The sequence below is a fragment of the Camelus bactrianus genome, chromosome 2, assembly GCF_048773025.1.
Source record: "Camelus bactrianus isolate YW-2024 breed Bactrian camel chromosome 2, ASM4877302v1, whole genome shotgun sequence".
NCBI classification, from domain to species: Eukaryota; Metazoa; Chordata; class Mammalia; order Artiodactyla; family Camelidae; genus Camelus; species Camelus bactrianus.
This window is the reverse complement of record NC_133540.1, coordinates 107,694,929-107,708,804: the sequence shown is the minus strand read 5'-3', so window position 1 is coordinate 107,708,804 and position 13,876 is coordinate 107,694,929. Positions and strand designations below refer to the sequence as shown.

General features: G+C 37.5%; 1 protein-coding gene across 5 annotated transcripts in view; it reads right to left on the bottom strand.

The window, feature by feature from the left end:
* Positions 1–13,562, bottom strand: part of PDS5A (PDS5 cohesin associated factor A) — a 117,820-nt gene extending 104,258 nt beyond the window's left edge. For 4 of the 5 annotated variants that reach the window (XM_074349073.1, XM_074349068.1, XM_074349074.1 and 1 more), the window contains exons 1-2: positions 13,422–13,562; positions 12,380–12,560 (exon numbers count right to left, since the gene is read on the bottom strand). In XM_074349073.1, the coding sequence (XP_074205174.1) occupies positions 12,380–12,520 (141 nt within the window). In that variant the 5' untranslated portion in view covers positions 12,521–12,560; positions 13,422–13,562. Of the gene's footprint in view, positions 1–12,379; positions 12,561–13,204; positions 13,341–13,421 lie in introns of those variants that run through there. The other variant, XM_074349072.1, reaches the window with a different exon arrangement.
* Between the last annotated feature and the right edge of the window lie 314 nt (positions 13,563–13,876).

The window sequence follows — 13,876 nt, the reverse complement described above, 5'->3', positions numbered from 1 at the left end:
AATATTAACATTTCATGGGCCAAAGCTGATATAGATAGTGATTCCTCTGATGGATCTGGACAAAGTAGACTGAAAACTTTCTGGAAAGGACTCATCATTTTGGATGCCATTAAGAACACTGGTGACTCATGGGAAGAGGTCAAAATTACAACATTAACAGGAGTTTGAAAGAAGCTGATTCCAACCTTCATGAAAGACTTTGAAAAGTTCAAGACTTCAGTGGAGGAAATAACTGCAGATGTAGTAGAAATAGTAAGAAAACTAGAATTAGAATGGAGTATGAAGATATGACTGAATTGCTGCAAGCTTATGATATTCAAAGATGAGGAGCTGCTTCTTATGGATGACCAAACAAAGTGGTTTCTTAAGATGGAATCTACTCCTGGTGAAGATGCTATAAAGCTTGTTGAAAATACAATAAAGGACTTAGAATATTACATAAACTTAGTTAATAAAGCAGTGCAGGGTTTCAGAGGAATGACTCAAAATTTTGAAAGAAGTTCTACTGTGAGTAAAATGCTATCAAACGGCATTGCATGTTACAAAGAAATCGTTCATGAAAGGAAGAGTTGTGAAAGAAAAGAGTCGTGAAAGGAAGAGTCAATCAACATGACAAACTTCACTGTCTTATTTCAAGAAATTTTCACAGCCACCCAAACCTTCAGCAACTATCACCCTGTCATCAGCAGCCACCAACATTGAGGCAAGACCCTCAACCAGCAAAAAGATTGTGACTTGCTGAAAGCTCAGATGGTTAGAATCTTTTAGCAATAAAGCATCTTAAAATTAAAATATGCACATTTTTTACATAATGCTACTGCACACTTAATAGGCAACTGTATAGTGTACACATAACTTTTATATGCACTGGAAAACCAAAAAATTCATTACTGCTTCATTTTGATATTCACTATATTGTAGTGGTCTAGAACCAAACCTACAATACTTCTGGGTTATGTTGGTACATAAACAACAAACATTTGGGATTTTCCATGCTAAAAGAATATATATAGGAAGGTAGGAGGGATAAATAGGCAGAACACAGAGGATTTTTAGGGCAGTGAAAATGTTATTATAATGATGGATATGTCATTACACATTTGTCCAAACCCATATAATACCAAAAGTAACCCTAAATTAAAATATGAACTTTTGGTGACTATGGTATGTCAGTGTAGGTCCATTGTTGGTAACAAATGTACCATTCTGATGAGTGATATTGATAAGGGAAGGCTATACATGTGTGGGATAAGGAGATATAGGGGAAATCTCTATACCTGCCTCTCAATTTTGTTGTGAAACTAAAACTTTTCTAAATAGATTCCTAAAAAAATACATACATACATATATATATGTTTTAAAGGATTACTTAATGAAATGGATGTACTCATGCTATATTGGTTAATGAAAATTTAAAAATAGGAATATGGATGTTGGGTGATGATGACATGTTAATGTTGATTCATCAATTGTAACAAACATCAATCTGGTACTGGATGTGATAGGGAGGAGATGGGGTGGGGTTGCTGGGAACTTCACTGTCCACTTAATTTTGTTGTGAACTAAAACTGCTATTAAAAAAATAAGTCCATTAAAAAGAAAGCACTAACAACTGAACAATAAAGAAAGAAGTATAGAAAAATAGAAACAACTGAGATAGCAGCAGTGCGTTATAATCCAAAAAAAACTGATAAGATATCAACTAAAGGATGAGAACTGAATACAGTAGATACAATTATATAACATTACTTCCAAGAGTAATTTTCATTTTATTACTGCCTGATGATTTTTATCACTTTCTTCAAAGCTATTTAGGTATATACTTCAAGAAAACCATTTTCTAAACTTCTGGCAGAAACAAAGTAGTCTTCTTATATATATTGACTCTTTATGAATCTTAAGTTAAACACTTATTCCATGATTTTCTTTTTGTAGATGAGAAATTCACCTCTACTTACTTTACAGTGGCTAGATGAAAGATATTCAATTAACAAACACAGGAAATTACACATGGCCACTGAACTTAAATTTTCAAGTATTAAACAAAATAATTTGGCATCAAATTACTATTAATGTTTATTTGAATTCCTACCATAGAAATATTAGGAAATTTTGGAAAAACATGCATTGAATATATATAATAAAAATCCAGTTCATGTTGTAATAATCTAGTACATAAAATTCTACTAACCACTCTTAAATTTTACTCTTCCACAGCCTTCCTTAGTGTCATATGACTAAACTCTTAGCAACTAACAGATTCATTCAGACAGTATCAATTAGAAATGAATTACTGTTCAATCAAAATGCTATCTGGTCTGGACTTGAGGATAAAAAGACCCCACAAATTGGCATCAAAGAAAAGGTGGTGTTCATGTGCTTAAGAAATTCCTTGGTCACTTAGCTTTGCTGATCATGCAAAACCACAACTTAGACACATCACTCTTCAGCTCTGAGGTTTTTTGTTTTTGTTTTTTTTTAATTCAAATTCCTCTCTTTGGCATTTAAAGATTTTAACAATTTCATTGGTATCTTCCTCTTTTTTCTCCCAACTACTCTCTAAGATGCTTTAGCTCTAGCAAAATTATTCTACTTATTTTCTTCAGACACACCAAGCACACTTCTGCCTCTCAGTCTTTGTCCCTGCTATTCATCTGTTTGTAATGTTCTGCAGCCTCTTTGCTTACCAAAGTCTAAGCCTTCAACTCTCAGTCCAACTGTCACCTTCCCTGTGAAACTTTTGACCACCAAAATTCTTAGTATCTCTTTATCCAAAGAAACAGATACAATCCTAGCATACAACTGGCATTTAACTACGATAAGTTATATGATAATCTCAAATATCCTTCATATAAACAAAATCCATTCCAATGTTATTTCTAGTATAAATCCAGTTTTCTAAGGGACTCATGCTATTTAAGGACTAGTTTTATCAGCACCAATAATAGTGCCCCTACTCTGACAGAAAGTTTTAAGTGTTTGATCTTAATGATAATCTTATAACATAAAAAACAACACATATATGACAGTTCCCAACTTTTAAATATTACATAATATACAAAAAACGATATAATATCTGCAATGTCCAAATGAGAGGAACTTTATATTCAGGCATTCCTCTAACTGTGTAGAAGCATACGGGTTGGGAAGCTCTGCATTAATGCAAAAGACCAAATGCCAACAGCAAGGGAAAGAAATTTAATAAACTCCTTTGTTACGTTTGCGTTCAGCTTTCTATTGCAACAGTTACCTAGAAACTTCTCTATTTGTTGTCTTCAGCAAATAAAAATTTGTTAGGCTTTTATATCATCTATAAACTACACTCATTTTATCTTTCTGACCAGGGAACTCAACTGGACATACTTCCGTATGCCAACAATCTCAGCCAAAGTAGTATTTAAATTGAACAATTAACTCCGAAAACAGAAGCTACCAGAAACAAAATTCATTAAATGTCCTTAAACTTACTGTGAGCACCAATTAGTTTTTTCCTTTGGACACCTACAGATTTCTGATACTGGGAAAATAAATCATGGCACTGCTATTTCTACATGTCAATGCCGTTTATTCATGTATGATTTTTAATAAGCCTTCACCTAATTTCTTTTAAACTCAAGATCTTGAATTAAGCCCTAAGTGAGGCTTGATGACTTCAACATTATCTATGTTACAATAATTTTGTCTTCATCTCCACCCCACCTTCATTTTTTTAAACAAACTAAAAAAAAAATCACTAATTCCTTTTGAGTTTTTAAGGAAATCTAAATAGGGTTCTTACCTCTCTGAACTTCAACACAGCACTATATTTAATCACTTTCATAAAGAACTCTTGCTGTCATGAGGCAATACAATGGCTTTTTTTTGCAACATATTAATTTGCCAATTTGCCATTTTAAAAGTAGGCATTACTTGATGATACAGTATTGAGAGGCTGTGCAGTCTTATACTTGCTGGTGGAAGAATAAAATAATACAATCCATATGGAGTAGAATTTGACCACCTCCAACAAAATCACTCATAAATTCACTCTTTGGCCTAACAATCCCACTCCTAGGAATTTACCTAGGAGTAGGTAAAGTGACACTTCCACAAATACACAAGAATATGTGAACAAGCTTATTCACTTTAGCATTATTTTTGATAGCAAAATATTACAAGCAATCTCAAATCAACAATGAGACTAGTTGAATAAACTATGGTACATCTATACTTAGAATACTGTAACACTATGAAAAAGAATAAAAAAAGATTTCCAGATATGGTGTGATTTCCAAGATACACTGGGTGAAAAAGCAAAGTACATGCGAGTATATATAGTAGTCTATTTTTCAAAAGTAAGGGCAGAGCAGAGAAAGGATAAATCAGAAACTAATGAAAATGATTATCTACAGTGAGTAGGTATGTGGAAATGAAGAAGGGATAAGGATGGAAATTAGACTTCTCAGAAGTCTAAGTTTTTCTATAGTTCTGACTCTTGAACTATGCAAAATTAAATAAAAAGAATGAACAGAGTAATCCCTAAAACTGAATACAAGCACTCCTACAACTCAACAATAAAATAAGTAACCTGATTAAAAAATGGGCAAAAGACTCGAATAAACATTTTTCTAAATAAAATACACAAGTGGTCAACAAGCGTGTAAAGATGATCAATATCCCTAATCATCAGGGAAATACAAATCAAAACCACAATGAGATATTACCTCATACCTATTAGGATGGCCGCTATCAAAAACACAGAAAATAACCATTGATATGGAGAAACTAGAACCCTTGGCCACTACTGGTGAGAATGTAAAATGGTGCAGCCATTATGAAAAACAGTATGAGGGGGGTTCCTCAAAAATTTTTAAACAGGATTATTATATAATTCAGCAATCTCAGCAACATGTGTCCAAAAGAATTGAAAACAAGATCTCAAAGAGACATATGCACATCCACGTTCATTGAAGCATTATTCATAATAGCTGAGAGGTGGAAGCAACCTAAATTTTCATTATGGATTAACGGATAAAGAGAATATGGTAGATATACACAGTGGAATATTATACAGCCTTTAAAAAGAAGGAAATCCTGTCAAATATACTACAACATGGATAAACCCTGAGGACATTATGCTAAGTGAAATAAGCCAGTCACAAAAAGACAAATACCACAGATTCCACATTTATAAGTAGTCAATCTCTTAGAAATAAGTAGAATGGTGTTTGCCAAGGGCTGAGGAGGAGATGAATTCTTCAGTGGGTACAGAGTTTCAGTTTTGCAATATAAAAACATTCTAGATATCTGTTGTATTGAAAATATAGTTAACACCACTGTATTGTACACTTAAAAATGTCAAAGATGGTAAATCGTGCTTTTTTTCTTACCACATTTAACCAAAAAAAAAAAATTATATTTGTCAGTAGAAATGAAAAGAGTCAACAAATACACATAATTGAATACAAACAGAAAAAAATAAACTAACTATATAAAAACGGATAACCACTCAGGCAAAAGAATTCAAATTCAAGTAACAGGCACGGTTCTCTATACAACCTTAATGGGACAGAAAGAACTGCGAACAAATCTAAAAGTGGATGCTAAAACAGCTGAGTAAGAGTTGTTGGAAAACAAGCTACTCTTACAAACTATTTATTACTTTGACCATTACTTATTAATTACAAACTCTTTACAATGCAGAGAGTTGGCCAACTATACCCAAGTGATCAAACTTAGCTTAGCCAAGAGGACAAAATGATATTATATGTCTCCTGATACGATGATGCAAAGGGAACTAAACAACGTCAGTTGTATAGCATACTTGCTAAAAAAGGTTCAATCTAAATTTAAATATGAGGAAATGAGACAAAACAGATTATGGAACTCCTATAAGACAAATGCTTCAAAAACTGTCACATCATGAATGACACCTCCCCTGCCCCTCCAAAAATGATTAAAGGACTTTCTAGATTAAAGGAAATGAAAGAGACATGACAAATGCAAGTGTTCCCATATTGGAACTTGGATAGAGGAGGGGAAAAAGTCATTCTTAGGGTAATGGGGAATTTTACTGTCAGTACAATAGATATTACTGTATCTATGTTAAATTTCTTGAGTATGATAATGATAATTGTGATAAAGTAGGAGAATGCTCTTGTTCTAGGAAGATTGTTGAAGCATTAAAAGTAGAATGTCTACTACTACTTAGTGTCTGCAAATAACTCTCAAAGAAGTGTGATACATCTGTTTCCCTCTATGTGTGTTGGGGGGTGGGGTGGGGGTGCTGGAGAAACATAAAAACAAGAAAAAGTGACAAAATGTTAACAGCTGGTGAATCTCAGTGAAGGGATATAGGAATATAAGTGCTGAAGGTATAATTTTTCCAACTTTTCTAGAGGTCTGAAATGTCTCAAAATAAAAAGTTGAAATAGTTAAAAAAAAAAAAAAGGTGGGAGAAAGCATCATTATGATCAGCTGGTAATACTCTCCAGTAAAAATTCAAATAATGTAAGAAACAGGTTCTACAATCAAATCATGAGCCTCCCCCATAATTTCCCCCTAATTAGCACATTAAAAATTCCCAACTTTTCCATCAACATATGACTGAATAAAGAAGATGTGGTATATTTATACGATGGAATACTATTCAGCCACAAAAACTGACAACATAACACCATTTGCAGTAACATGGATGTTCCTGGAGAATGTCATTCTAAGTGAAGCAAGCCAGAAAGAGAAAGAAAAAAACCATATGAGATCGCTTATATGAGGAATCTAAACAAAACAAAACAAAACAAAATAAAACAAAACAGAAATACAAAACAGAAACAGACTCATAGACATAGAATACAAACTTGTGGTTGCCAAGGGGGTGGGAGGTGGGAAGGGACAGACTGGGATTTTAAAATGCAGAATAGATAAACAAGATTATACTGTATAGCACAGGGAAAAATATACAAGATCTTGTGGTAGCTCATAGTGAAAAAAAATGTAACAATGAATATATACATGTTCATGTATGAAAAACTGCTCTACACTAGAATTTGACACAACATTGTAAAATAACTATTACTCAATAAAAAAATGTAAAAAACAAAACAAAACAATAAATAAATAAAAGTTACATTCTAGAAAAAAAAATTCCCAACTTTTTTCTTACAGTATTTAAAATAAATTTTACTAATCTAGCAAATTAGCTGCAAATATATACTGCTATTTTTGAGAGTAAATGTTTCTCAAACGTATGGATGTAACTACAAAGTGTAGAGTTAGTATGCTTTGACTTGTCATGAGCGCTCCTGTGGTAGATTAAAGACAGCTACAAATTCTTTCCTACTTCTTCCATTGAGAAGTAGGTTGGATTTTTCTCCCTTGAATGTGCCCTGGACTATGACTATTTTAACCAGTAAAGTAAGGTAGAAGAATAATGTAGAAGTGCCCCTGCTGATTCTGAATCATCTTTAAAAGTACTGGCAACTTCCTCCATGGTGTCTTAGAACCCTGAACATAACTACTCTGCTGGAGAGACCATGTGGAGAAGCCCTAACACTACATCACAGACAGGAAAAAGGGTCCAGCTAAGTCCAGTCGCTCAGTTCTTCCTACCTAGGCACCAAGTGTTTGAGAGAAGCCAGTATGTATATTATAGACCAGTCTAATCACCAGTTGAGTACCACTGAATGAGCCCAGTAAGCACTGTGGAGTAGAATAATCAAGCCAAGCCCTGCCTTCATTTCTGATCCACAAAACACTAAGATAATAAGAAAAGCTGCTCACAGAAGGCAAAAGGTGGAAGTAACTCAAGTGCCCATCAAAGGATGAAAGGATAAACAAAAGGTGTTATATACATACAATGAAATATTATCTAGCCTTAAAAAGGAAGTGAATTCTGACACATACTACAATATAGATGAACCTCGAAGACATTGTGTTAAATGAAGTAAGCCAGTCACAAAAACACCAATATTGTATGATCCCACTTATATGAGGCTCCCAGAGTAGTCAAATTCATAGAGGCAGAAAGCCAGAAAGGTGGTTGCCTGGGCTGGGGGAAGGGGAAAATAGAGAGGTACAGTTTAATGAGCACAGAGTTTCAGTTAAGGATGATGGAAGCATTGTGGAGGTAGACAGTGATGAGACCGCACAACAATGTGAATGTACTTATGCCACTGAACTACACACCTAAAAATTATTAAAATGGTAAATTTTATGTTGTATGTAGTTTACTGTAATAAATGTTTTAAAAGTTGCTGTTTTACACCACTAGGTTTAGGGCTAGTTTATTACACAGCAACTGATAACCAGAACAGTTCCTCTACAAAAATGGAAGCCTAAAATAAGAATTGTGCTGTGCTAAGCATTACTTCACAAATGTATATTGGCTATATGTGAGGACTTCATTTTAAGAAATCTTGCCTCTTCATCTAATTTTTAAATTTTTAGTAGAAACATCTGCATCAATACAAATATTAAAATCAAATATATAAACAAAATTCAGAATTGAAATTACATATTGAATTATATGTATAATTTAACATACTATGTAGCAATTAGGGATAAATAAAAATCACTTATGAATGTGAAAATAATCAAAACCAAATTAAGTATTTCTGGGGTCCACCTGAAGGGAAGGAAAGGAAAGAATTCATGGCCTTCCTGCCCCTAATCTATTCAGCCCCTCTTCCAACCTAGGTTTGATGAGAAAAGGGAGATGCCCTACCTAAATTAAGCCCACCACACCCTAATTCCTACTAAACTATCCAATAGGCCAGACTATAGAAAACAGAAGTAAGAGTGTGGGAAAGAGGGAGAGTGGCTGAAACAAAGAAAAGGATTACAGAAAAATACAAAGCAAACGCAGAAGTAACACCTGGTGGGAGAAAAATGGGGGACATTTTCAGAAAAATAAAACCCTATTATTTAATCTTTCCTAACTCTTAGCACCAAGATAGTACTCTGATTTGATTCTCTGACAGAATGAATATGGTAGATTCAGGTATGGAGTCGTAGCTAGAGAACTGTGTGGGGCACTGAACTCTGAGAGCAGGTAATAAGAAATGGATATAAGAAACAAATTTCATCTTCCCTATCTCTTCCTCTAAAAATCGAGGCTTATCAAAGTCTCCCACTTCCAAACTAGCAAGAAAGAAAGAAACAAAAGTAAGTGGCACATAGCTTTGTTGTAATACATGATCTGAGACAGATTGTGTGTAACAAACTATGGGCAGAAGCACTTAATGGAACTTTGTACAACACTGTTTACAGATGTATTTTGAATATGTTATAAAACTTATCAGACATGACCCATGCATTAGTTTCAGAATCCTTAACTAAACAGGAGAGACAATATTAGTGAACTATAGATCTTGATGCTTAATGTAACATTGGTACTAAAATGTTTGCTATCCTTCCAAACAGCTAACCTACTTCTATATGGTTTTTAACAATGCTGTCAATTAATATATATTTGTAACTTATCTAAATAACAAAACTGTTAATGATGGTTTTCAGCTTTATGTGTCTAGGATTGGTCACAACCTCTCAGACTCAGTTTATTCAACTGGAAAATTAGAATGAAATCAAATAACCTCTAAACTATCTTTTAGTTCTAAAATTCTAAATACCTGTATTATCATCTCTAGTATGTCATCTCAAGTAAAGTACTTAATTGCAATTCAAAATATTTGCAAATTAGCCTTCAATTCCAAAAATAAAAATATTTCTCTAATCCAATATTAATACAAAGTAATCATTCATTTATTCAACAAATACATGTTGAGCATCTAACTATATGTCAGGCATTAAACTTGGCACTGGGAAGATACAAAAGTAAACAGATGTGGTACCTGTTTTCATGAAGCTTACAGAGAAGCCAGGGAGAAAAACCAAATAACCATATGCATAACTGTAATATCACAACTGTAATGAGTAATATGAAGGAATTAAAAGAATATATAATAGGGGATCTAAGGAACTTTCCTTAAGAACAACAAATGAATGACAAACTGAGAGGAAGGATATATATGGGCAACCGAATTTGGACTCTGTCTAGGCAGCAATCAGCAAGGCATGTTCAAGGAACTGACAGAAGGCCAGTGTGATTGGACATAAAAATATTTAACACAGCTCCTTTAAAACAGAAATTAAAACTTCTAAAATACAAAAGTATGTCTTAGCCCTTCCAAAGAAATGGTCTAAGAATTTTCAAGGAAGTTTCAAAGCATCACAATAGTTTCTCTCTAATGTTAAAAAAAAAATGCTGTCGTATATATATCTCCCTGCAGAAGACCAAGCTCTCATTGATTCCTTTCTCTTTTCACTTCACTGTTTTCAACTACATAATGAAATTCACAACTTCTTCTTCTACTTAGTTTAGATTCCTTAGAAGAAAACAGCTATAAAAATAAAAATATACATTAGGCTATTGCTCTGGCTCTGCCACTAACCTGCTCTATGACTGATCTGGGTAAATATTACTTGACTACTTTGGGTCTAACTTTTGTTATCTGAGAAATAAAGGAAGTTTCAAAATTTATTTTAGGATCCTTCTAACTCTAAAATTATGGTTCTACTGTAAAAAATGCTTGTTCCATTCTTGAAAACTGAATAGAATGGACTAAACATCTCTGAATTCCACTGACCGAGATTTTACTTGCTTTTAAGCCCTCTTTGTATTTATATAACATTTTAACATTGTTGCTGTAGTATAATAATAAACTACTGAACTTATAAAATTTACCCATAAATAAGCATCTAAAGAACACAAAAATTATCAAAAATACAGTGAAATATTGTTTAAATTGCTGGAATTCAATTCAAAATGGTTAACTCAAATTGGTTAATATGTATGTCAAATTTAACTTCCAGAAGAACTAATAACAAATGGATATTCTAACTATATGTTTATTCTAGACTTAGTTATATGTCCACTTATAGTTAACAGTATTTCTGCTATTTAATCTATTTTCAGATGGAAGCTATATATATAACCACAACTTTTAAAGCCAGATTATCCATCACTAGAATTCAACGTTTCAATATTCTTAATAAGAAAACAGTAAAAATCTGTAAACTTTTTACTTAACAGCTTTATATTTCATAATTCATATTTCATCATCTCAAAACACTCAGTACAATCTTAAGAAGCATCAATTAAGTACCCTAATTCATGTGCAGTCTTTAGGATCCAGACTTATTTTAATGGAAGGCATTACATCCCATTCCTTCCAAAGAGGCAACAAATTGCAAAATCCAATTATATTTTAAAAAATAAACTACAGGAATACTTTAAATATTCATTAATCACTAACATTGTAAACATTTACTAAACACTAATACTAAGTTCTAAGAGCAAAAGGGCAAGATCATTCCCTAAAAATGCATTTCACCAAGTTGCCCAAGGTAGAAACATTGTCAACATTGTTTCTTCCCTCACCTCCCATCAAGTCTTTTTGATTCTAACTCTCACCTGTCTCTTGGATCATTCCCTATCTCTCTATTCCCACTCTCATAGCCCTACTTCGAGGTTCCAAAATCTTTCACCTAGACTACAGTTTCCTAGCTGGACTCCCTGTCTCCAGTCTTGCCCTGTTCCAACCCAGCCCCAATAACCAAAATGTCTTAAGCATTGCCAAACGTCCCCTGGGGGTCAAAGATGCCCTGGCTGAGAACCACTGCATCAAGTTGATCCCTTAACAAGAAAGCACTTCGTCAGGCTGTGGCTACAATCTATGTCCTTGCAGCAGAAAGCAAAAAATTGACTTACACAAGGCTGAAACTTAACAATCCTGACATTAGGACCACCATGCTTAAAATAAATAAGCTGACACCTTATAAAAAGAGCCATAACACTCTCTTAAAATCCCTTTGAACATACGGACATAAATCATCACCTTACTTCAAGTCTGAATTTTGAAAAGTCAGTACATAGTATAGACGTATTTAAGCTTCTGGATATTAGAAAATTGTGATCATTTTGAAAATACCTTTTGTGCTTAAATCAATTTTCTCAGAAGTTGATGAAAATAGGGACCTTCCCAGGCAAATTACTGCCTACCTTTAAGATTGAAAGCTACTCTAAACAGTATTCTCATAAATATTTCTAGGAACAACTTTTAAAACACCTTAATTCTCATACTTGAAAAACAGTAAGATTAGAAAAGAACACACACCCTCTTCTACTTTCCCATAATGATTATGTCCCTAACTGAAATTATTATTCAAAGATAAAGCCAAGATACAACAATACCTCTCAGAAGGAAAAGAGAAGACGTAAGATACCTTAAAAAAACCTGGTAGGTGAAACTTAAAGGCCAGGCCCAGCAGAGCAGTAACACCACAGGAGAGACGACTCCTAACACAGATGTCTATAGTGTGAGCATTTCATCCAGAAACTTACCTTCAGTCGTTTGATCATTTCGTCGGTGGTGATCTTGTCGGTGATCTCCTTTACCCCTGGAGGGTAAGCGATCTTCCCGTCGGCACTCACGACGCCACAGAGGGCAGTGGCAGGCTTGGGCTGCGCGGTGGAGAAGTCCATCCTGGGGGACAACTTTCCTTTCACAGTCCTCTACCGGCCTCTATCGGTCAGAAAACAAAAGTTCAGCGGGAAAGGGGCGACTTTGTAACCTCTTTTTTCATTTCAAAAATCTCTAATCTGCAAAGGGCCCTTTCTCCCTGGAGGCCAGGAACTCAGCGGGGCCCCACCACCCGCTCCTTCCAGGTGCCTGGACCCTGGTAGCCGCCGCGCCGCCCCCACCCACGCGGGCCCCGCCAACCCCGGGCCCGCGGGGCTCCCTGGCACCAGCCGCCGCGGCCGCGGGAAGCGCCGAGCAGGAGTTTCCCATTCCGCCTTTCACAATGAAATCCACCCCAAGCACCGAGGTCCGAAGTTTGGCGGCCTTGAAAGCCCGGCGAGGCCGCCAAGGCCCCCGCTCGGTCAGAGAGAAGCCTCGAGTCCCGCCCGGCCGGTCCCCTCCGGGAAAGCAGACGCGAGGCCTATAGGGCTCGGCTTAGGCCGCAAAACTAGGGAGCTAACCGGACCCACACGCAGCGGTGGCTCCCGGGTACGAACGCCCTTGCCGGGCCGAGCTCCAGGACCCCCGGCGTCCCCGCCACGCTCCCGCCCCTCCCGTGTCCCGCTCCCCCACCCACGCGGGAGGGGGAAACAAGCCGCCCTCCACCCCAAACCCCAAGCCAGGAAGCGGCTGACGCGGCTCCGCACTTCACATTTTGTTCCTTCAACTTCGGCTGAGGGACCCTGGCGGCTTCTCTCGCCCCCGGCCACTGGGCACCGTCCGGCGCCGCCGAGGCCTTACCAGCACCTCCGGGCAGCCCCGCCGGGCCTCGGTCCCTCCGCCCCCCCCTCCCGCCTCCGATCTCCCCTTCCGTCCCCTCCCTCCACCAGCCGAGGGCGGGAGCCGAGCCGCCGCCGCCTTTACCTCCTCCTCATGCGGGCGGAAGGTGCATCGAGCGCCTGGGCCTCTGTCAGGTGGTTGCGCCGCCGCCCCTCTTCGGGCTGCACACAAAGCGGCTCCGCGGGTCCCGCCGCCGCCGCCCGCCCCGGAGCGGCGCTGGGGCTGGCGGTGCCGAGGAGGAGCAGTCGCCGCGGGGGGAGACGCGGGGCGAGTGTGCGCTGGGCGGGGAGACACTGCCGCTCTCTGTCTGGCCGAGGAAGAGCAGCCTCAGAGAAGGCTCCTCCGGGAGCGAGTGCGCGTGTGTCCGCCTGGGACCCCGCGGGCCGTCCGCCCGCTCCTCGCGCCGGCCGGGTCCGCCGACCCGGACCCGGACGCCCCTCGCAGCGGCGCGCGCCCTGCCGTCCGTACTCCCGGCAGCCGGCGCCTCGCGCACACACCGGCCGGTCACGCGAGCGGTGCGAGAGCACGCGAGAGCAGGG